The 25,903-nt window shown below is 29.3% G+C and overlaps 1 protein-coding gene across 1 annotated transcript; it reads left to right on the top strand.

The window, feature by feature from the left end:
* The first annotated feature begins 1,414 nt into the window (after nucleotides 1-1,414).
* LOC108903653 lies at nucleotides 1,415-22,835 on the top strand. The gene is made up of 4 exons (XM_018705895.1): nucleotides 1,415-1,507; nucleotides 12,639-12,724; nucleotides 17,927-18,163; nucleotides 22,415-22,835. Exons 2-4 carry the CDS (start codon nucleotides 12,641-12,643, stop codon nucleotides 22,508-22,510), a joined length of 417 nt encoding a protein of 138 aa, XP_018561411.1. The 5' UTR covers nucleotides 1,415-1,507; nucleotides 12,639-12,640; the 3' UTR covers nucleotides 22,511-22,835.
* The last annotated feature ends 3,068 nt before the right edge of the window (nucleotides 22,836-25,903 follow it).

Raw genomic sequence — 25,903 nt, 5'->3', positions numbered from 1 at the left:
TCATTAGGGTCAGCCATCTGAGGTGGCAAAATAAAATTTTTACAAAATCGAATATTGAGAGAGTCATGAGGTTTCCAAGTCCGTTTACTACTTTTTTTGAGAAGCAATAAATTCCAAGTACCCTTTTTTTTCTTGTCGTACCATAGAGACACAGTAATTTCGTAAATTTTTATATTGTAAGCAATCAATGTCCTCGCGAGTACGTTTAAAATTTTGAAGTGCCTTATCTCTTTGTTTCATGATTAATTTTAGATTAGGAGTCAGCCAAGGAGCTCGAGGTTTAGTAACCCTTACTTTTCTTACAGGAGCATGTTTGTCAAAAAGGCTTTTTCCACATCTACGGTCTTTACTGACCGTGGACGGGCGTGTTTTCTAGTATGAGCTAAAACAGTCCCTTTTTTCTGGAAATCTGGAATCATTTTACTATATCGCCTTGCTGATGCTAAAGTATCACATCTACATTCTCCATTATACCAAATGCATGTCGACCAATTCATTTGAACTGACTGATTATTCGACAAAAATTAATACAATTGTTATGATATATTGTGACAATTAAAATTTGTTGTCAAATTATAATGAAATCATAGTAGCATTTTCATGTTAATATTTTTAAATTTACGTCTGCTGCTTTGTGAGCAACGAGCTTCATCTTTCGATTTTCAACTAGATGGTATACTAGTTGAGCTACCCCCATTTTTTTCCAAGAGGAACTCGCTCACTAATTACATACAATGAATATAACATAAATAGGTACTAGTTTCGAAATTTTCTTTAATCGACACATTTTTCTATAGAAAAGTTTAGCTCGACTGGCCCAAATTTTTTTGAAATATTGAAAAAGTTTTCATATTTTATATATTGGAAAGAAAGAATCATAAAACATATTTATCTCAATCATTCTCTACATGAACGACCAATATTAACAAACTTATCCCAACCACTGATAAATGTAACTGTTTCATGTCATGTAAAGCAATCAGCCAAAAGTTGTAATCTGCATTACTAAGAGCTAAAGCAAAAGCAATGTACCTACCGCTCATATTGAAATGCATTTTTGTAATTCGTCTGTATTTAAGTAAATAGGCAACGATTTATCAAAAAGCAGAATTCATTTTTATCTCTACAAGAGTTGCATAGTACCATTGTAAAACCATTATGGTGTTATTTTCTGTGCAATCTTTTCCAACTTGCATAATATAAACGTACCTATATTTGATAATGACTTCCTTATTGAACTTTTCACATTTCTTTAACATTTGCCGAAGATATGAGCAAAGAGCAAAGCATGTCATGGGATCATTTTGTGCAACAATTGCAAAAAGGTATTATGCTACCGCACTATAGGACTGCACCTATATTACCGTGCTTGATAACGTTTGGTAGGAGATTTCAACGCTCGGTCGTATTGGAAACTCTCTATTTGAGTTATTAAGTTCAGTGCATAACCTACCGCGATAGAAACAAGTATTGTGGTGTGCAATTGTTAGTGCATCAGCAGCAAGCGGTGAGTGTTGCGATTAATTTTAAGTAAATATCTATAAACATATTTTAATATGTATTCAGTAGTTATCTACCATCTATTTTTTAATCATCTATTGAAAAAGACTCTATGTTTAAAAAGTGAACAGTTTTATACTAATCAATCACCTGCAAAGATCTATAGCAGGTATCTTTTACTATAAGTATTAAGTCTAGACGTAAGTACATATTTTTTATATTCAATTGCCTTTTTTGTTCTTCTTAGTACCTACTTAAATTTTGTTTACAAAGCAACACAAGTTACCCTCGTTTACCATCTGAAAAACTGCATTTATATTTAAAATTTAAGTACCTAAATTTTTATTATTTCTAACAGTATTATAGATAACTAATTGATCGGTATTAATAATCATAAATTGTAATACTTATATACAGATCTTTACTAACCTTAATAATGAAATATTTTTGTTATTGCTTGCACTACCAAACAAATCTACAAAATGATTATATAAGAGCGCCTTTCTAAAATGTCGAATGCAGAAAACTTTTGAATAAAATACTACCTACCTGTTTTTTAAACAGTCTGTGAATGAGGCGTGAAATTTTCTTTACTGATACATTTGTGTGTTTCCAAATGGTTGTGTTTCTTGCCATTGCTTTCTTTACATATATTTTCAACCCTGACAAATTGGAAATAAGGAACCAAATTTTATGCAATGTAGAAACGTAATTTTATGGATAATATTTACTTAATTGGCAAGAAATTTTGAATGATTGTTTCCTTTCCGCTGAATTTAAATTATTGATCAGTTACATGTTTCAGTAGAGTAATAGTTGCAAAATAGATAGTTCTTCTTTTATATCGATCTCTTTGATTGTTAATAAAACATTATAATCTTTTAACCATTTTACTATTTTATAAAGTTGACTGATACTACTAGATTGTACAAACTGTTATTAAATAGCATATTTCATTACAGTTGCATTGGGGTGTTGACATTTTAACTTTTTATTAGAAGTAAGATTCATTTTACTTAGGTATATCCTGTTCTTTAATAAGATCTAAAAAAACTGGACTGATTCAAATCTCCAAAGAGTATACGTCAGTGAACTCTTGCAATGACAATAGAATGAAAGCGCATCAGATGCTTCCTTTAGCTATTTTTTTAAAGATCATTAAAGTAAATTTAAAAGATAAAAAAAATTTTTTTTATTTATATTTTTATTTTTTTTTTACAAGAAATTCCAGTTCTATATTTCTTACATTTAATAATTATTTTTACTGTCAATTGAAAGGCTTCTACTTGAATAAAAATAAATTGAATCCTTTTTTGGCCAAAAACCTGACAAAAATTTTTCAACTTCAATAAATACAGTGACACTATTTATTGCCAAAAAAAACATTGTCTAAAATGTTGTGTAATAAAAAAGCTGTTTCCTAAAAGACAGAAATCGACTCAAGTTCAATGTGATCTTTTTTTTTGGCTAAAAACTGACCAAAATCTTACACTTTCGATCAGTACAGTGAATCGATAACACTTGCAAAAACAAACATTATCTGAAATAGTGTGTAATGAAAAAGTTCTGTTTTTTAAAGTACAGTGTTATGAAAGAAAACATTACTTAATATATTTTACAAGTTTGCAATAAAAACTACATGTGGCAATTTTCTGTACTTGCTTTAGTAACAGAAATTGTTAAATGAGTTTATTTTCATTATATCAGACAAGTTAAAGTTCCTATCCGAGACTATATTTCTTCCAAATAAAGTATTTATTTATGCAGTCTGAGGACATGGCAAAAATTAATATTTCGAGTAGTTGCTACAGATAAAGGTGTTTGAAAAATACTGCTTATTTGTTTAAACTTGGTTTAGAGTTAGATTTAATACGTAAATTTAAAATTGATCTACTGATCAAAAATTTAATTTTCCTCTCATATTAATATGGAAAAAAATAGCTTGAGTTGTAAATAGAAGCCTACTGCAATTTTCATTTATCATCGTACTTCTAAAATAGGTAGACAATAATTCACTTATTTTACTTTAAACGTAGTAAGATAGTTAAACTTAAATTTAAACGTATCCCAAACATTCTTACTAAATAAGCTAAAGTATGTGCTCTCTGATATCAAATATCAGGGTATGCTAAGGAGCTTTTTTAATTTTAATTGCTGATACACATTTATTTTGCTATTGCTATTTCATTTTATTAGTGTTGCATGTCAATAAAAATATTATTTCTACATGGAGATTACAGTGGGTTATAATCAACTTTTGGTCAGTCCTTAGTTTTCTTTTTCTAAGACTAGTTCTCTTTCTCATTTATATGAACTTAAACATTTATTCAGCTCATAGAAGCGAATGCCAGATAAAATTTACAAAAATATCTTAGGTTCCAGGATGATTGTAATAGTTAAAGTCTTTAGGGTATTATATGGCTAAACATGTAATAAGTTTGACAATATGTATGTACATCAACACAGAGCATTATTATCCTATAACACCCTTGATCTCTTCAATGTTTAATGAACCTACAATTTGTATTATTGAATATACATATTTATAGAGCCTTATGACATTCTTTCTCATTTAATATATCTCAAACTAGGATGATTATTGCAGAATAACACTTTGTAGGACATTAAAATAATTATACAATTGACATTGATCTCTACTACGAGAAACGGTTAATTTGTTTTTTGAAATGAACTAAGAATTAAAACATATTTATTATCTGAAAATCCTTGAATATTCTGAAAAAGTGCAGAGTTGTATTTTTTATGATAAAATAAATGGAGCTTCAAACAATACATATGGGACATAAAAACGTTTTTGAAAGCGGATATTGGAAGTGATAGTGATCATTAGTTTTATAGTTTCGATCTCTTAATAGATATTTTCTATTTAGTAACATTTATTTAGAAAGTTTTATGAGATTATAAAATTAATGTGTCTAAATTTAAAACCATAAAAACCACAATATAGATATGCATATTAGATTGCCATATTTGCGACGTGTCTGCATTTCTTTTATTTATGTGAAACAGTCATAAAGTAACAATAGTTTCAAATTTGCTCACTTAATTTTTTTTTACGAAGTACATATGAGTTTTTCATAATATTTTTTTTTGCTTATATTGTGAAACAAATCAAAGTTAGGTTCAGTCATATTTTCTTCTTTTGTAGCTAATAGACTTTTTCACAAATTTTAATTTTGCCCTAATGTGTACAGTGCAATGTATTTTCTTAAATTATTATTATTTATTTATTGTTATCATGTTAAACCCTAGAAAAATCGATTTAAAGTTTAACAATCGTAGAAAATTGACGTCACGTTTAAACGAAGTAATATTGTCAAATCTGCCAAGCCAGTTATGACTAAGTAGTTTTGTAGTGTTAATGATGCCATCGGATATTAATATAATTTGTAAACACATTTTGAAAACTTGACAACATTGATTTTGAATCAAATCCCTTTAATAATTTTATCATTCTTTAAATTTATTTGCCCAAATTTTATCACAAAATGATTTATTTACTTTTATGTTGTAACGCATTGTTGAATCAAAATTTCTTTCCCAAAACCTGAAATTAAAAAATCGAAAATACTTACTACCTCTAATTTGATATTCAACGGAATAATTTAACACTTGAATAAACTAATTAAACAGATAAAAAATTTGGTGTAAATTGCCGAAATATGTAAAAGGCGGAATATTATATAATCCTAAATGAGGTTTTAACGTTTTCGTAGTTTTTAGTCATCTGTTGTTGGTGGACGTGACAGTAGTTTGGTTAACAATAAATTTAGATCACAGTGAAATGGCTTCTTCCTGGTGCTTTGAAATGGGTAAAAGTGATACAATTTTTATAAACACACCTCATAATACCCTCTCTAATTTCTTATTATTTATGGTTAGAATAGAAAGATGATAAATTTATACGCCATAATTATTGTGTAACATCTTTGTACTTAAAAGTATATAATCTGGAAATGATGTTTTAAACTACAGGGAAACAATAGTTAAATTACTGAGCAAAAAATTGACTGTTAAATTGTTTACTGAAGAAATATTTTCATTGATCCGCATTTATGAAGGTAATTCGCACTATGCTCAAAATTGTTTAATAATAAACTACTATTTTTCGGGGTTAAAAACATAAAACAAATATTTCCATCATAATGACGGGCAATGATATAGTAAAGTACCGTAGGACGGCAAAGAGTTTTTGTAATCTGGAAAATGACACTCATTTAATGAAACATGCATCACAAACATTGTTTTTAGTTTATCTTTTGTGAAAGACGGCTATTTCTTTGGTACACACTCAGATATTTTATCACAGCTAATCTGTTTTTCAATTCGTCTGCTTTAAATTGGAAATTATAAAGTTGAAATTAACACACATTCTTCCTCTTGCCAATGGAGGGGAACCTCATCCCGCATCTATTAAATAGATATTACCCTGAATAAACAATATCTTACAATATTAGTTAAAAAAACAGAGTCTTGAACATAGTCGCAAATATAAATCCCCACTTATTATCTCTATATTTGTTTCTGAGTACCATCTGGCAATATTTACAGAAGCATCCCCTACCTTCAATCTTAGAATCCGTTTCAGTACCACAAGTTGAGTGCTTCTGCATCCAATTTTGTTTTTCCGTAAATAGCCCATCTTCTGTGGTCTAATGCTTCATAATCGCACATAATATGGTAGGATGCCTTTATTGTTATTACAATGTCTGCACTGTAGATCTTCATCAAACAGTTTAATTTTGTCATTGGTCATCCCAGACTGCAATGTCCAAAAGGCAACTTTCATTGTGCGTAACTGATTCCTGTCTAATGACAGTAGCTCTTCAGTATTCTCTGATTATTGTTAGATGCAGACCTTACCATGTTAATGGCAGTGACTTTTATGATTATATTATTACTTCATCCTGTAATGTTCTTTCACATCGCACGGTTCCGGACCAATACAAGGAATTGACTAAGTTATTAGCTTTTCGTTGACCTCGGCATCTAACAATTATCGATACTGTTGTCCATCAGAACTTTCAGTTCTTCCAGTAATTTCCATACTTATTTGGACCTTCATATTTGTCAATGCGTTCTGGAGGGCTTGACTGACTGTAAAAGTACTGATCCACCTAATACAATGTTTTATTGTACGTACAATACATTACTGGATAGATATTTGCTTGGAAAACGGATATGACACGACACCCTTTGGAATAATAGCAGAACGTTGGTCTAATATTATTATATTTATAGCTATTCAGTGAAGAATATTTTTTTAAATGAGATCTACATCTTAAATTTATACAGTTTTGTATCAGTTTAAAAATCTAGGACGCACTGGAAATTCCTGAAATTGAAAATTACCCATTTTGCTGCTGATTACTATACCTGTTTGTTAAACAATGGAATCTGTCCAAGTGCCTAAAATTGTGGAAACTTTAGGTCCAGTATAAAATTGTGAACATAACTTATAAACAGACTTTATTATTTATTATTAATAATCAGCAATGCCAGTAATTGGTAATTTCTCATATTCAGTCACTTTCATTGCCTCTTACATTTATAAATTAAAACAGAAACTTAACATATCTAAAACTAAAACAGTATGTTGCGTTATAAATTTCAAAGTTATTTTGCCAAAAATCCTTGTTAAAAAAATATAGTAGACCATGAATTAGCAACTGGTTGATCGTAATTTATTCAGCAAGTACCTACATATAGAAAGCTACTATATGTATAAAAAAATAATATACGTATTAACGAAATACAAATTTAACATATGTAAACATAAAATAAAGTAATTTAAGTAATAATAAGTAATTTACCACATATAATTTTCAGTAAACTGTAGCAAATTAATATTACACTGAACGGCCTTAGAAAAGTGATATTAATGGCTTAATGTGTACCTAACAACGAATTCAGTGGCGTACAGTCAAAAAAGGCAAAATATTAAAATTTAGAAAATACCAATACACATTTGAAAGGATTACTCATTTTATGAATAATTTTTACATATTGGCGATAGTTATATAATGGGACGGTAAAAATTTAAGTAAAATTGATAAACCGTTTTTACCATACTCAAATTGTTTTGACATCAATACTGATTGATTAAATGCTTTTATCCAACACTTGTATATAATGATACTATAATTTCTTTGGTTTTAAAGGAATAACATGGTCTATAAGTCACTAGTCAGTTATGACTTATAACCCACTAGTGACTTATAGAAGTCATAAAAAGACAAATGTTTGGTTTATTTTTCTAGTTTTTATTAGAAAACCAATTTGAAACAGTAATAAGTCAACAAATAACCTAAAATGCTACATATTTACAATCTACCTACTTATTAATATTAACATTAACATTTATGGTAAGGCCGTAATTTGATATTTGAAGGAGCACCATAAAAAGTAACAGAAACTATTTTGATACCTGATTCACTTAAAAATTCTAAACATTTTTTTAACAAATTAGCTTTTTCTCCACCACAAACCGTTTGTCAAGAAGTACCCAACAGGTATTTTCCAATGACTATTTATAGCTATAACCATAAAAACAAGGGCTTCCGTAGCTTCAGTACCGACATCGACATATCCAATGAATCGTTTCCAATTCCATTCAACAGGTTGCATTATAGACATTTCGTCAAATACCAAATTGCCCAAAATTTAACTGTTTGTTTCTCTTACTTTCATTTTAATAGCAGCCAATGCTTCATTTGTAAATCCAGGTGTTCCATCTATAGATCTGTACCACTTAGAAATTGTTTTTGTATGCGGCAAAGCCATCTTCTTTCATAATTATAAGCATCTGTTGATTAAAAGCTTAACGTTAAGGCAAACAACCTAAACTCAGGTGAATACTTTTTACGAGATTGTAATTTTCTTGATCTTTGACAGATTTCACCTAATATTCCAGGTGCTGATTCCTAAAAATACATATCGTTTATAGACACAGAAAGAATAAGTATTTTTCAACTTACATGAATGATACGATACATTGAGTCATATTTCTTTTTCAAAATTTTCAGAGGAGAATTAAGACTACAAATTCTGGCTTTTAGACGACCATTGCTTGCTGCAGATTTCGGAACTTTATTGTTTGCATTTTTATTCTTTTCTTACAAATACTCCCTCCCTTGCTCTTTTTGGACTATCCATGTTAGAAGTATGACATTCTCCAAAATATTGTGGATAAGGCCTTTTCCTAAAAATGATAAATATTCTATTCCAGATGTATTTTATATATACTCTTACGATAGTGTTTATATAAAATAAAATGGTAATATATAAATAGAAAATAAGGTAGGATTTTCTTGATATTTTTTAAAATGTACTGAATAAAAAAAATGTTAGATAGGTAAGCAGATAGCGTATTAGTTGTAGATACCATACAAAGGATATATAATTTGTTAATTATATTTTTATAACTTACTTCACGTTTATAATTTTATTACGATTGGGTGAATCCCATTCCTATTTCTGATGCAGATGAATGTTTTTGTGCAGTGTCACCAAATTTCAAATATATTTCAGAAAGATTTGTAGCCTTATTTGTAGTAGATAACACTGATTGAGCACTCAGTGTCGATGTCGATGAATATGTGGATATATTTTCTGGTTTTTGTTGCGGCACGTGCAATGACTGTTTCCTAGGAACATTATTTATAGGGATATTTTCCTTATTAGAACTGTCTGATCTAAATTAAATAAAAAGGTAAAGGGGTACTAGGTAACCGTAAAGGCTTTTTACTTGTATATTTTATTCAATATAAAAGTTATTTTACCTGCTATAAGTAGAAGCTATTACTGGAATAGCTGTCTCTCGCAAGTACTTTATACCTGATGGCATTGTCAGAAAATCAATAATCGCAAAATGATCAGAACAAACAAACATGTTGTCGGTAATATTGACATCATCTAAGGAGAGCTTCCACAAGTTTCTTTGTTCCAGATTCTTAGGAAATCTAAAAAATACTGGTATTACCCATAATATACTTATAATATTACTGAAAAAGGAAAAAATAAGTTGAACAATTAAAAAATATATCATTTTAATAATTTAGGTAATGGGTAGTAGTAGGTAATTTAGTCAGTATTTTATCACTGTAATTAAGTACTAAATGTAAAACACCCTTATGTAATTCCTCAAACGACGCCCATGTTGCTTGTTTACTTACCTGTCAAAAGACCGCTGTCCGCCCTTTTTAAATAAAACTTTACAAATAACACACTTTCTAACCATATTTTAGCACTAAATAAATGTCCATATGTAAAAACTATACAACAATAAGACGAAAATGACATACTAAACACAAATAAACTCAAATACGTTAATAGCGGCTACACACTTTTCCTTTGACAGCTGTCATCGACAATCATCGAAATGCGGACGTAGGCGGGAATATTAATTCAACCAATAGAAATTTGTGTCTCCTGAAGATCTGATTTATTTATGTACATTCGCAAACAAATACATCCAAAGCTCCTTCTAGTGGTTACAATTCGTTGGTACATAATTTAAAACGAAAATGCAGTAAAATGGTAGTTAAACATTAATTGTGCATGACTTTCGAGTAAAAGTTGAGATAATAGCTGTCGATAAGGCAGAATACCCAGAAAAGTCAAAATAGTTCACTGGTGAAAAATGTTATGTCTGATACTATTCTTACAAAAATATGAAACCTCGAATTACAGTAACCTTTAACTTCCTCCAAAAATATGCAAAATATATCACATACACTGTAAGATAGATTGGACTTATTTTCACTCAGTTCCACTCAATAAAGTATCAATTTATGTTCACACCCGATTGAGTGAAATTTTCCTCTATTAGTATGAGTACAACCAAAATTTTATTAGTGAAACTATCACTTTTATTTCAAATATTATCAAAAATGTGTATAATTGTCAAAATGCGCAATATTGATTGAACTCAATAATTTCACTCAATGGATTCAATCAGGACCTTCTTGGTTAAACTCAGACCGATTTATTTACAGTGTATTTAGAATAATTTGGTAGATAGGAACTATTTGAAACAAAGAAATATTTTTGCAGAATTTTAGACGTAACTGATAGGCGTTTGTTTATAATTACTAATAGAAATTCTCAGTACCTACAGTTTATATTTTATTAGAAGTGTCTCTACAATCAGTTTCATAAAATGACATAATAGGCTTTATTGTTGAAGGCGACCTCATAAAATGAAGAATTTTTATTGCCTACCCACATGTGAAGCACAAAAATGTGTATCTATTGAAACTAAAAGTTTCTTTTTCAATTGTTGTGGTAATAGTTATTATAATTTTCCACAAATAATTTGCAATTTTTGATTTTTCAACATGGATATTCCAATGTCCTAAAATTGCGTATCTACGTAATCCAATAAAATGCCGTATTTATTGGCTAATTATTATTAGATTACCTCAATTTGCAGTGCAAAACTTTCCAATGAAGAATTTATTCAACATTTCGTCGATGTTATATAAACAAAGTATTTACTTCTAACCAAAAACGAGTTTATGAAAATTGACATTTCAATCATATAAGTGAAACTGAATATCTACATTTTTTCCAATTTGTATAACCTGCACGTATGTACAGAGTAATGTTAAACAACATTTTACCCCATTTACCGTCTCTACTTTTCAATTTAGAAAAAATAGTAATATGAAAGTTTTAGCAAATTTTCTTGTGATTCCAAAGAAATACAGAAAAAAATCTTCCATATTGCGTTTGCGAAATATAAACCAAAGTTGTGCTTGTTTTTAATGAAACTTAGTGTATATTTGCCACTTTTAATTATATTTTTTCTTATTGCAACAATATGTTTTAATTTACTGACTGTAGAAAAGGTAAAATCAAACATTGCTATAAAATCAGTGCATATTTGTGCAAAATTCAAGTATATAAATCACAAGGCACAGTATTTTTCGACATTCTGTAGATCACAATTACAAAACATTGTTCAAAATAATACCACTGGAAACTATGAAAGACAAATTCAAAACTACCTCCTAAATTACTTTTCAAAATATAAATTATTACAGTGTTTTAAACATTGAAAATTTAAAAAATCACAATTTAGGCTGCACGATTTTTGTTTATAAATATTTTTGGTAGTCAATTTTCATTCAAGGAATGTAATGTTACAAAAGTTGGAAAGCCACGAATTAAATTATCGTCAAACAGGACGGTTTTGTTACAATAATTTGTATATACAAATATAACAGATCAACGAAATAGGAAAATTTTCTTTATTTCATAACAAAATGTAAAATTTGCCTTATTTTCTTTTCTATAAAATAGCAATGCTTAGATATTTTGATATATCAAAGAGGCTGAAAAATATGAGTCCATTAAACTACTAGGAACTTCTACAGTCCATAGTGTACCTACCTTTAGCTTCCCACCAAAAATCCATATAAAAATTTATAAGTATGTACGGAGTCTTCATAAATAATTACATGCCACGTGAGCAGTAATTTTGTTTGGAACAGTAATTTCATGATTTTTTTTTTCATGATTTCTATGACTTACTTTATCGCTCTCACGTAACGGCAGATGGACCATCGGTACATTCCCACCCTGTATGTTAAAATACGGATGATCGTTTAGTTAAAATTGGAAAAAAATTACATAACATTTTAATCGACTGTACTTAATGTAAATCCACGAAACATAAATGTGGGAGTGTTTTCTTTAATCGTTAAAGCTATTATTGACAACTTGATTAAGATTTAGAAGAAATATGGTTTCTTTTACTGATACCATACAAGAAAACATGGATAAAATGGAAAATTAATTTTATTTATGGATTTTGAATAAATATGTAACTCCTTGAAGTTAAAAAAAATCAGTCAAGGGATTCTTCTTTAACTTGAAATATCCCACATGGAGAAAGTAGATTTCACAATAGATTAGAAACTAACATTTCGAATACTGTTCAGTTTTGAGAACATTAAAATTTTGTTAATTGTTTTACTCTATGATAACAGTTTCTAATTTTACCCTAATTATTTGATAAAACAAAATCGAAACGTAGTTGAGTTTATCCTTCAAATTTTGAAATGTATATACTGTTAAATACTCATATTAACATCCCTTTTGTTTATTTCCAGAAATGGCAAATATTGTAATATTGTTTTGCTGTCTAGCAATTTCTTCTATTACCGCCGCCCCTGCAAGCAACGAACAGTTAGATAAGGTGAGTTTTTCTTTAATAACTTCTTTCCTAACTTTCAACCTGTACCTATAACCTACTTATTTGCTGTATAGATTCGATGATCAATGAGAAAATAACTTCAATGCTATATTACAAATTTGAAGAATTGAATGCGTTTGTATTTATTCTTAAGAACATAATGCAAAATTAAAATGCGCCTAAACCAGTTAAGTTTTAGTGTACACTACTACATAGTCACACCCGTGTAGTTGTTTCCTTAAGGCAAACCTGTTTTAAATGAAAATGGTTCATAATTTATTACTGACGATATTCAGAAAATATATTTTTCGTAAAACATTAGGAAAATTATAAATTTTTCTATAATGTTCATTTAAAACCTACTGTACTTTTCCTTGTTTCTTCTGAATCATTTTTTTTTATTATTGTGTAACATTTTAGATTTCCGTTTTCAATGTATAATTTTTGTATTACAATGATGTATTACAATGTTAGATGGTAATGAAAATATACAAATAAATTAATTTGTCGAATTAAAACTGTTTAATTGAAGTAGTAGATATGTATTACAGTTCGTTTCTCTTGAAGCGTTTTCTAATTTTGTAACCCATGATAAAATAATTATCCATACAATCAATAATAGATTCTATTTCTGTGGGACTTTTTTGTAAATTACACACAACACACAAAAAAGTTACTATAATTAATTTCTGTTGATTTGCTGTGAAATGAAGAACAGATTAATAATATAGAGTATACACGAATTGAATTGTGTGATATCATTTCCTACATGACCGAATTGACTCACAATGTTTTAAAAGCAAAATATAGCCCTTAACGATGGCAAAATATATAATCCCATGTGCTAATTAAAATGCGACTTAAAGAAAAATATTGCAATAATTATAAAATTTAACATTCTAAGTAGTCAATTCAATTTTCGAACTATCTACAAGCAACGTAAGATGATTTCTGTAGATTTAAAAATTATGTAATATCTGAGTCACTTTAGCAGCTTGGAGATGCATTGTTTATTGTACATTATATTAACTTTATATGCATGTTTTTAGCAATTATCCAATAATTTTGTATATACTCGTCATTCTTCTGAGTTAAATTTGTGTACCAAATTTTATTATGTACATTTTTCGCTTCATATTGCTTTTATTTGCATGTGTATAAGAGTCTTATATATAACATTTCTTTAAACTACTAAGGTACTGCTCAAATGTTTGTCTGTAAATCTGAATGCGTTCCTATCTGTTAGGAAAATGGTTCCCCTGTCACTTCTATTCCAATACTTTCAATACTGATTGAATAACATTTAATTTAATGTTTTTGTATAGAAAAACAATGCAAGACAAAAAGTTTTAGTAGATAGAAATCAAAGAATTCGTTTTTCGGAAATATTAAAAATTAATCCTGAAGTACATATAAATTTCTTATAGTACTTAATAATTGGAACGTTACTTAATACTTACTGTATGCATAACAATTGAAGTGAGAACTTTGTCGTTCTATTATTAAAAATACTGAAGGAATTAATTACAAATTTTATCTAAAAGTATTTGATACACAGTAATATACCAGGTGGTCCAGGAAAAAGTTTCCCCTCCAGATTATTACAAGAAATATTAATTTTGTACAGGAATCTGGAAACGGGTTAAATTTTGCTGCGAAAAATACTCCTATTTTTTTATTTATATAAGTTCCCTAACACTATATGCGGAATTGCTTAAGAAACACTAAGGTAGGTTTTATTCTTCATTCAAAGCAAAATTTTAAAGCACATTTTTCCAGCATCTGTTAACTCATGTTGAAAAATTAAATCCCGTTGAAAATTTAAGTTCTTACATATATGTGTTATTACCTTGAATTAAATTGAACTGAAAACAAAGTGGCACTAACAACTAAAATTCAACTGTTTCAGCTTTTCTGAAAAATTGAAGTTTTCAAACAAATCCAGTCTGAAAACTTTCTTTAAACCAGGCGGTATATTGGTTACACATCATAATAAATCTATATTGCTATTTGTTATAAACATTTGACTAAGTTAGTTTCTTCTTTAAGAATATTATGAAAATAAAGACTTTTGTTGCTGAAGTTTCATTCAAAATTGGCATTAGTATAGATATATATCTCAATATATATGTACCAAATTATCTTCGGTGTTATATTCAATATCAGTTCCAATCATTGACTAACAGAGACCTAGATATTAAATTAACTATGGACGATTTTACTTAACTTTATCTGTTACCAAACTTCCAGTGAACTAGATACTGGAAGGTAGAAAGTAGGTTATCAAGAGTGCAGTGCCAATATCTATTAAGTATATGCACCTATTGAGTAAATCCAATGCAACTTGTAGGATACGGATCAGCTATTAACTTGTTAACGACTGAAAAGTATTCCATAAACGCAAAATTTGGTGTTGTAGTAATGTCAAAATTATTTTGCAGCGACAGTCCTTTTTTTTGTTTTCTATTAGTTAAACATTTAACACCTTGAGTGAACAGCAATTACCTTTCATTAATATTTATTCATTTGATCTAGACTGATCGACATACTAAATACGGATGGATCTAGATGTAACCCTAATTTTAAGATCTAAGTTGTTATAAAATAATTTATCTCTCCATTTTCTTTAAAAGAGGTTCATTTCTTAAATAACACGTTGCCACCTTTTAACTGATGATATTGTAGGAAACAACTACTCTACGGATTAGAGCCCCGTCCGGCATTAAACTGAACCCGTAATATACAGGGTGTCCCGAGGTAATAGGCCAAAATTCATGGCCAAAATATTGCGATTTAGTCGAACTTACCTTATTCCAAAAGTTGATAGTTAAAGAGATACAGGGTGTTAAATTTAAATATTATTTTAGTTTTTTTTTCATTTAATCAAAATTTTGGGATTTGGAGTTCTTTGGGTAGAGAAATTGAAATCTGTCCACATTTTGGTTAAAGTTTGCAAACTGCAGTAGATTGAGTGTGTTAAAAATGACATAACTTTTTTATATTTTAAGGTGTCTCATCTTTGTTATCAAATTCTTATTTTCCAACTTTTTTTCACAAAAAAGGTGTACTTTATGAAAATAGTTATCTCGCACCATTTTCAAGATATTTGGATTTGAAACTTCCAATGCTGTTGCATTAAATTACAATTAAGTACCTACCGGTATTATTAATTTAGCGGTAAAGTTTCTTAAGTAGGAAATAATTGACGTTTTCCACTTGTCTTATTACTGTCATTTGTTGCTACTTTCCATTAAGTATTATTCGTACCTAATTAAAATTACATCTTGGCTTACAATTTAAATTATATGTACATAAATGTGAGATGGAATGTCGAGACTTTCGTTTTTGGGGTTACATGAAATCAGTTGTTTATGAAGAAACTATAAACACCTGGGAAGAACTTTGGCAGCAGGTTTTAAATGTTTCAAAGTCATTTCGCGTTGATAAATGTATTGAAGTAAGAGGTAGACATTTTGAGCAATTATTGTCAAAAAGACATATTTTTTTTACTAATGTTTACTATTTTACTGTTAATTACAATTTTAAACTCTAAATAAACTTTTATTTTTAACATTTCTAAATCATTTTAATTATTTCAACTATTAGCGTTGGAAGTTTCAAGCTAAATATCTCAGAAACGGTGTGAGACAGCTACTTTCATAAAGTATATCATTTTTGTGTAAAAAAAAAGTTGGAAAATAAAAATTTGATACCAAAGATGAGTTACCTTAAAAAACAAAAACGTTATGTCGTTTTCGACACATTCAATCTACGGCAGCTAACGCCCTCTTTGAACTATAACCAAAATGTGAACAAATTTCCTCTACCCCAATTTAGAAAATTCTGTGTGGATATATGTATTTATTAAAAAATAAATTAAAATAAACTAAAATAATATTTTATATTTAATACCCTGTATCTTCTTAACCATCAACTTTTCGACTACGGTAAATTCGGCTAAATCGCATTATTTTTCGAGAATGTATCTTCATGAATTTCAACCCATTATCTCGGGACCATCCTGTATACTATAGATAGATATTAAAATATGATATACTTTGTAGGTTATAACCCACTTACACTCAAATGTTATTAATAGCTATTAAAACAATTATGAAATATTAATTCTTTGCAACTGCCGAAGTTTTAAAGATATTTTCCTAATAATTTGTACATACCTACTCTAGTTATTTCCAAACCTGTTTCTTTTTGTAAAAAAATTGACAAATTCTCTTCTATTTCTTCCGTACTCTGGAGACTTTTAATACTATTCCTATTATTTAAGTAGCTATTATAGTTCTTCCTCTTAACAACTAACAATTTAGCTACAAGATGTGTTAATAACCTTTTTTTGTTGTGTAATTAGGTATAATTTCAGTCTAGATATACTTTTAGCATCTTAGTAAGTAAAACATGTAACATGAATCATCTAGATATTCTTCATATCATATTATCTGTACATACTATAGGATACCTTTCGTAAAACTGCTTTACTTGTATTGTTGCTCAATGACATTCTATTAAACCAAGGTTATATTATGAATGTCACAGTTAAGCATACATTTCTATATTAAAGAAACTGGGTGATTGATGAAAGAATTTCAGCTTTAATGTAAATACGCATGCAATGCAAAAATGGTACTTTCGAAATTTCAGATTCTATTTTGGACAAAATTTGACTTTAACGGACAATTTTACAAGAATTGGTATTAATCAATTAGTGTAATTTTATTTTCCAACTATTAACACTTTTCTGTAGAGTTGATACAACTGGTAAATTCCTTTCCATACCATCGCTATATATGCTTTGTCATCTTGTAACTAGATCGCTTTAACAACGCAGTACTTGTCTCTAGAACCTTTCTAAATATATTGTTTATTACGTAGATCAGAATGTCTGAATCTTGACTAAATTTTTGGAAACTGATAACACTAAAACCAAAGATAAATGTGATCTGCTTCAACGATGCACTAACTTGAAAAATGGTTTTAGGGAGGGCAAAAATTTAAGAATTCTGCATCAATCACCCGAGAACAATACAAAAGATATAGAAAGTTTGGGAAGTACCTGGAAACGATACCTTATTATTGGAATACGGTAATTGACACATTTTCCAAAAAAATTCGCTTGATAAAATTTGCCAACCATTCACTTCACACTGACCATGCTCGGCAAAGAGCTAATTTGTTTCGACCTTATTTTAGGCCACTGTGAATGATATCGCTGTAAACACAGTCGAAGACAACGCCAACATTGTTAACAATAAACAAGTGGAAGCTGTTTCTGTACCTGCTAACTCCTCGGTGTCGACTGTGGAAATATCCGGAATAACCACGGGAGCTGAAGCAACCCCATCAGCAACACCTGCAGTAGAAAACACTCCATTCAAACCTCAAAGAGCTGGATCAATGTTTGCCAGATTTATTGATGACATCTTCCAGGTGAGACTTTTTTCTTACCAAAAACAACACCCACTAAAAATTGTAGCTTTGCTATGCCTATATGTGCAACTCTTCCAAAGAGAGCGTTTTAAATTCTAGTAGCAAAATATGCATAAATGTCTTTAGTAGTTATGTTAGCTATTAATATGCTATATATAGCAACTTTATTTAGAGGTTAGTTGCCATGACGTCCAAATAGACTTCTTGGCGTTTCAAGACACTTATTTCTTTCAGAAGAATTTTTAAGCTAGAAATTTATTTATCTGGTCGTATTTATACTTGCGGTGTACATTACTTTATAGCGTTGTCCTCTAAGTATTCTAGTTCATAGATGGTGCGTGAATCATGCAATAAGATGTTGGTGATACCTTATTTATGAGTAGTTTAATCATGAGACTTAGCATTTCGACATCTATCGTGTGGGTTAATGGTGATATTAAAATTTTAAAGGGACAAAATAGATTTTGGCCAAAAGTCATATGTAAAAATTAAAAACTGGAAGATCATAAGAGAGGGACTTTAATCTATGCACCAAAACACTATGGAACAATACAGGATTATTCACATACCATTATGTGTTTAAGGATTGGTAAAAATCAATGCTTTAAGAAATTTTCTTGCGATTTCGAAGAAGTATATAAAAAAATAATTGTCTTGCATTTCGAAGATACAAACCAAACATTTTTGGTTTTGTAAACAGAATGCCCTACATATTTTGGATTCCTTTTTTTTCTAATTGCCATATTGCATGTCATATACTGAGATTGCTATGAAATCACTGTGTGGATATTTTTCGCTGTTAAGTCTACTGAACAAATCCACATATTATGCATTAAAAAAAATTATCCTGTTATAGAAGAGAGGTAATATCTTCATTATGTTCTAAACACAGGAAATATATTCAAAGGAAGCTTTTTTTGTAATGTTTTATTACCCATTTTATTAGTAGTACCATCTTTATAGATTAGTTTATTACTTACTTTCAGAATAAACTTTACTTTATTACTTACTTTATTATTTTAATTATAGTTTATTAGTAATTAGAAAAAGGAGAGTAGTCCAAAAAGCAACAAACATTGGATATTCCATTAAAAAACAAACAAAAATTTGGTATATATTTTTGAAATCGCAAGAAAATTTGGGTCTCTAGCATTTTGTTAGATGGAAGGGTAAAAATGATAAGGGAATATAATGTTATGAGAATAGTCCACTGCAAATATACAGGGTCTTGCAAATTTTGATTTTTTTATATGTACCAGATTTCGTTACTCTACCTAGAAACTTAATAATTAGTTGAACAGTTTATTAGTTGGTTGCCAAATCGTCACTTTAGATATGACCCTCTATTTTTCAGAAGAAACCCTGACACTGGCTAAGATAAAGTCAAATCCTGCGCCCGACATATACAGGGTGTTGCAAAATGTTGTTCAGAGAATTCTAGAGCAGTTTCTTCTGAAAAATAGAGGGTCATATCTAAAGCACGATTTGGAAACCAGCTAGTAAACTGTTGAACTAATTATTAAGTATCTAGGTAGAGTAAAAAAATCTGGTACATATAAAAGAAAATCAAAATTTGCTTCAAAAACTGAAAATAGTAAAATATGTTTCATTTAAAACACATTTCTATCTCAAAACTTTTGGTTATGATACTATTATGATTGTGGAATATATAAAAACTTTTTTTAGTTAAAAGATTAATCTCAGATTAAAGATAATATTTTTCATATTTAAAAAAAAGGTCATAAACAAATAAAAAAGACACGAAATTCATAGATTAAAATATATCAGTTTAAAAAGCCCTAATAACTTCATCTAATGGTATTGTGAGAAACAACTACTTTGCGGGCTACAGACCTCCAGCCCATTGACAATTTAAGACGGGACATAGGTTGTAGTGTTTATAGGCTATACCTCACCCACACTCAAGGCGTAAATATGTGCAAGAATTTTAATTACACATAATATTTCTCTACGGATATAGTAACAATTTGATGATGAAGTAATGCTTAATAATTCTAGAACAGTTGCTGAAAATGAGTTTTGAAAATGCCTATTAGAGTGGCTCAACTTTTTATTAAAATTAAAATAGTGAATGCCCAAAAATTATGACAAAATTAAATTAAATTGCAAAGAAAACAAAAAATGCAATTTTGTTTCACTTCATAAGCAATATTTGTCATCTTGATCAAGCAATAATAGTCAACAAACTCGTTTTTCATTATTCTGCAAGAAATACCAGAATTTGTTTCAATTGTGCCAGTTTTATCTGCGACTGCGTTACCGTAAAAAATCGTATTAAAATTTGTCTACAAATAACTTCCACTCGGTTTGCTAGTTACAATAAAAAATCGGAAGTACTTTTTCATGGAATATTAAGTTCAGTGAATACAACATTGTTTCCTGACAATGGACACTCATTATATATAGATCAACCAACAGATTTCCACCGGCACACGAAAAACTAATCATTATTTTTCTAAATTAACCAAGATAAACATGAACTAAATTTAAAAATAATAATTTTTAATGTTCATTTTTAACTGATAGCAACTAGACGGATATGGTCATGGACATTTATTAATTAACTTTAGATTGCATCGATTGCCAAGAGTATTTAGGAAATAGCCGAGGTTAATAATGCAACTAATAGCGCAAAAAGTATTTCTGCCATGGTTTCAAATAATCACGCTCCAACAAGGAATCGTCATCTATATTCTGTAATTATTTCTTTGTGTTACTTCTATTTTTATTGTGAATTGAGCTGTGGCAATAATATTTAAATCAGTCTGATACTACTTTTATACAGGGTGTAACATAACAACGTATGAAAAATGAAGGGCAGTTTTGCTCGTCCAATTTAAGAATATTTTTATATATAAAGATTTGTTTTTGAGTTCCTCCATAGCTTTTACAATTGGTACAATTTAGCAATGAAAGATGACATATACAATGTATAATTTATTATTTAAATAATGTTTATAACTTTAACACCCAGTGTATCATAACCGTGGGTTTCAAAGGGCGGATCAAAAAGCGAAGCAAAATCAATTTATTCATCAAAGTTGCTAATTTTAAAATTGGATTAGATTATTTTTAAGTTCAAAGACAAGGCGTATTTTTTAAAAAATATTGCGCTTGTTTTTTAAACAAGACTTAGAAGAATTACCCCTCATATAACTACGATTCGAGATTAATTCAGTATGTAAAATTGATTGATTTTAAAAAATCAATTAATGAGTATTTGTTCTGATTATTTATTATTTTGGAAAATTGAATTTATTCTGATTGTACATTAATATTTTTTAAGGAAGACATACGCACAGCGAAAGAAAATTCAAAAATTATTTTTTGTTTTGAATAATCGAATTCAAAAATCTTGTTTATTGCTCTTATCATTATGTTCTACAGAAGTCCTAAATTTTCGGAACAATATATAATAATAAAAACTGCATTTAATATGCGGTGACTCATATGTTCATTCATAATATGTTTTTTTCAACAACAAAGTAAGGGTATTGTTTTACTAATGTTTAATTATTGCTAACATAAAAATTACGATGACATTTCGCCGCCAGTTAGAGACATTGCTCTTCCTTGGCCTAAGCTAAGAATCTTTGACCTACCTTTGTTCTTCTTGGTCTAGGCTCTGTGGAGGCGCACCCATTATTAGAACCTCTTGAGGTTCATTTCAGTTCTTATTGTTAGTAGCAAATCTACCAAGGACAGAGATGTTCCATAGTGCTTTCAAACGTTTCATCGTTCTTCAACGTTTGCATCTTCTTTACCAAAGTTTCGTCGCTACTAAGTCCTTAGTCGCTCCGAAACATGGATACGATCAGTTAAAGAGGAACAAGTCTGAGGAGTAGTAACATTACACCCAAAAAGTACCAAAATGACATCACGGCGGTCTTAGGGGTTCAGATTAGCGGGTTCATCCCACATAGCCCAGACCGAGAAGAAGAAGGACAGGTCAAAGATTTCTAGCTAAGATCAAAGAAATGCAATATAAGTCTATAACTGGCGACAACTATATACATAAGCGTCGACATAGTAATCGAAAAATCATTGTACTCTAAATATTAACTATTTCTTTATATTTACTTTTTTTGTACTTCTGACGTCATACTTTGTTGCCAGTGTTTGAATATAAATCTATAAGTTGTATACTATGATCAGTTTTTCTCTAATTAGGTAACGGTCTTATACAATGTTCTGCGTTTGGCTTTAACTTATTGTCTTTTCTTGTTCTAGATACCCATCATGGTACTGCAAAACGTAGCAAGACTCATCACGAGTCCTTTCACTCAAGCCAGGAAAAACCCAGAAGTTTTGGCGCCTGTTTCGTAATACTGTTATTTGTTAGTTGTTATTTTTTATGATTGTGTGATTTTTTTTTATTGTAAATAGGTAATTATTTGTACTATAAATATATATTTTTAAATTATTTTTATATCTTCGTTTATACGTAAATTATATTAATCTAAAGAACTATATAGTGCTCAAATAGGTACATTTGTAAATGTTGAATGTTATATGAACAATTGTACTTGCCATAAATTTGGTAACTTCAAGTGGATATTTAAATTAATTGGGAATTTCCTTTACGAATGAAACTCTAAATCGATGCCCTTTTTGTGCCATGTAATATTTGATGGTCATGATTTCTAATAAAATTCCCTATAATATACAATTTTATTAGCTTTTTACTAAAGAAAGTATTTTTTAAATATTTAGTGTTCCTCAAAGTCCTTACTATTTAAAGAATGAATTATTTAATTATGCCCATATTAAGACATTATTCACAGTTAACGATATATTAACCGTGAAGCAAACTAGAGAAAGAATGTTAGGTAACAAAGTAAAAGTGATTGTGTTAAAAATGTCATATATTGCTTTGGAATTATGAAGAAGAGAAAATTATGCCAATAAAATGTTAACATAAAAGTTAAAAAAATATGCTGTTAATACTTAAGGTAATTACATTGCAAACTACATTATATCATAATTTATATTTTAATTTTAATATCTCAATATGATCAATTGATCACTGTCATACTTAATGATGTAAAAAGGGAGTGAAAGTTTTTCCAAAAATATTCTAATTTCTTTCACAACTGGTGTAGGTGTCGACACGAAATTTTTACGCTTTTCTACAATTTAATCGTAAGTATATAAATTCGGATTCAACTATGATGAGCTCTATAAGCTTTTGTATACAGTTTGACACAAATTACTTGTATCTAAGTATATACAAAGTCTATGCATTTTGATTCAAGTGGAATTCTCTTTATATCCAAACTTTGGGAATATAATTGTATTCGCTAATTATTCAAGAGATATAATATATCAAAATGTTATTAGATATCTATAATGTCAATGATGTTATTCCAACAATTCAATATTTCTTAATTATTTCAAAATAGGAAAAGAATAAAAAGAATGTACCTACATATGTTTTAAAAAACTAATTTAGATCAAATATAGAAACAGTAAGCAGAAGAAGTCACTAATCCATTTGATCGTCATAATTTGATAAAATATAAATAATTTACTTTAAGGTGGCCATAGAAATGGTGGTGGCCGAGAAATTCAAATTTCTGGCATTTTTAGGTACTGAAATCTTAAAAAGTAAAACGTGTAGAATAAAAGTATGCACAAAAATAACTCCTTTATGTTCTGTTTATTCATTATTACTATTTAAATTTACTCAAATAAAATAATAACTAAAAAAAAGCGTTTGTAAAACATGCGTTTGCTGTTATTCTAACCCCACATTTTAAGAATTATATTCACGTATTTATAAATAAAAGTAAACAATTTTATATGTAGGATTAAGCAAGTAAATGTTATAAGAATATTTACATGTGGAGTTGTATATAAGAAAGTTAGTATTTTCGTAGATTTCAGTACCTAAAACCTTGATGGTTTGATCGGTTTTTGCACCTGTTTATTCGTTTCACTGCGGGCGTCTTTGAAAATACCCAGATGGCATGACATAACATTTCTATTATTTGATAAGCTTTAGATTATTCAGTTATTAAATGTTTGAAATTATTTGTCTTTGTGGAGAACACTATTTAAAGAATATGGCGCCCTTAAGAAATTTTTTATCATAAAACTATAAAATAGCGCATAATTTAGAAACTCTTTTGACTGCACATAATCGCGGTAATTGTTTAGTCTGAACATCTGCCAACATGAATCACAGAAGAACGGAGAAGCGAAAAATAACTGTAAGTAAGATTCGATCGACTTACATTTAAGGAAGATCAATGTCAAATATTTGAGCATCGTAGTTCTTCTCTGATGGGGTACTCCCCCTACTTTTTTTACCCACAGCGTGAATGGTTCGGTCACAAATTGAACTGGATGGCTATCAATAAGTAGTAACGAACTGTTACGAAACACTTTTTTTCTTTAAATCTGTGCGCGCGTCATGTATAAGTGGTAATATGAATCATAGAAGAACTGCGATGCTCAAATAATTGAGATTGATCTTCCTTACAGGTAAGTCGACGGAATATTACAATTATTTCATAATAATCTATCAGTATCTATAGAATCATTTATCAAAAGGTGATATTTTTTAAGCTTAGGCTATGTTATAGTATCATTCTTCAAATCAAAATTATTTGCAGTTGTAACAGGATAACGTAGCACTAATGCATACAAAACGTACTTATGAATATATTATGCAATAACATATGTTATAAAAAGGGAAATTTGTAAACGATGTATCACACTTCTTTTCGGTAGGTACATTTCCGTCAATGCGGTTTTAAATTGGCAAATAAACTATACTTTCACTTTCTTCAGGAATGGTTACGTGCACACTGATTGAGAAATGTTTATATTTTCAGTTATCACATAAATAAAAGGAGTTGTTTCAATTACTAGTCATCACGCAAGTAATTTGTATCAAGTATAGTAATCTTCTAGAATCTTAAGCCGACTTGAGACGTCACTTGTCACATATTTGTCAAACGTATTCAAATACCACATCCTGAAGATGCTGCATACTTATTGATACACTCAAAAGCCACTTCACTTGCCAAATACTTGTTAGAGCTTGTATTTATATTTGAGGAAATATTTGTGGCGTACTCATATTTCACATCGTGTCTAGAAGTGACCGAATTATTGGCGGAAGGCATTCAAAGTATGACTTTAATAGGAAACGATTTAAACTCGATATATTCCAACTTTCTGGTTCTAAGAACTAAGCGATAACATGACACGAGAACAGAAGTTTAACATCGGTATATTATTTTAGCCAACAATGTTCTTCGACGCTAGAAATCTGGGTAAACAAAAAAGATTTGACTCCACAGAGAAGACCCCTAACTGCTGGTATTACTACCTGATGAAACAGTCCTAAGTAAAATGTAGAATCAAAATGAAAGAATCTATTAGCTACTTTTTACGTAATTAGTTTTTGTCAATGATGACAATAGAATGGTAGCAATATATAACAATTTTAGTATATCATGTATGTGTTAATTATGTATATCATTTTTATTGTTTAATTTAGGCAATTATTTATGTTAGTTGAGGCATGTGTTCCACAAAATAGCAGCATTTCGGAGTATTGTGTGTGGTGTTAGATTTCTTTTACATAAGATTTCTGGCATGGAAGAACATTGTGTGAGTTAATTTGAGAAGATTGTTGTTAATGAAATCCGATTTTCTCAAAAAAGGTACAAGATATCGACTTATATAAAGTATACCTTTTTTTTAACA

The sequence above is a fragment of the Anoplophora glabripennis genome, unplaced genomic scaffold, assembly GCF_000390285.2.
Source record: "Anoplophora glabripennis isolate ALB-LARVAE unplaced genomic scaffold, Agla_2.0 scaffold56, whole genome shotgun sequence".
In the NCBI taxonomy this organism is placed as follows: domain Eukaryota; kingdom Metazoa; phylum Arthropoda; class Insecta; order Coleoptera; family Cerambycidae; genus Anoplophora; species Anoplophora glabripennis.
The sequence above is the reverse complement of the archived record's forward strand: the minus strand, read 5'-3'. Positions and strand labels throughout refer to the sequence as shown.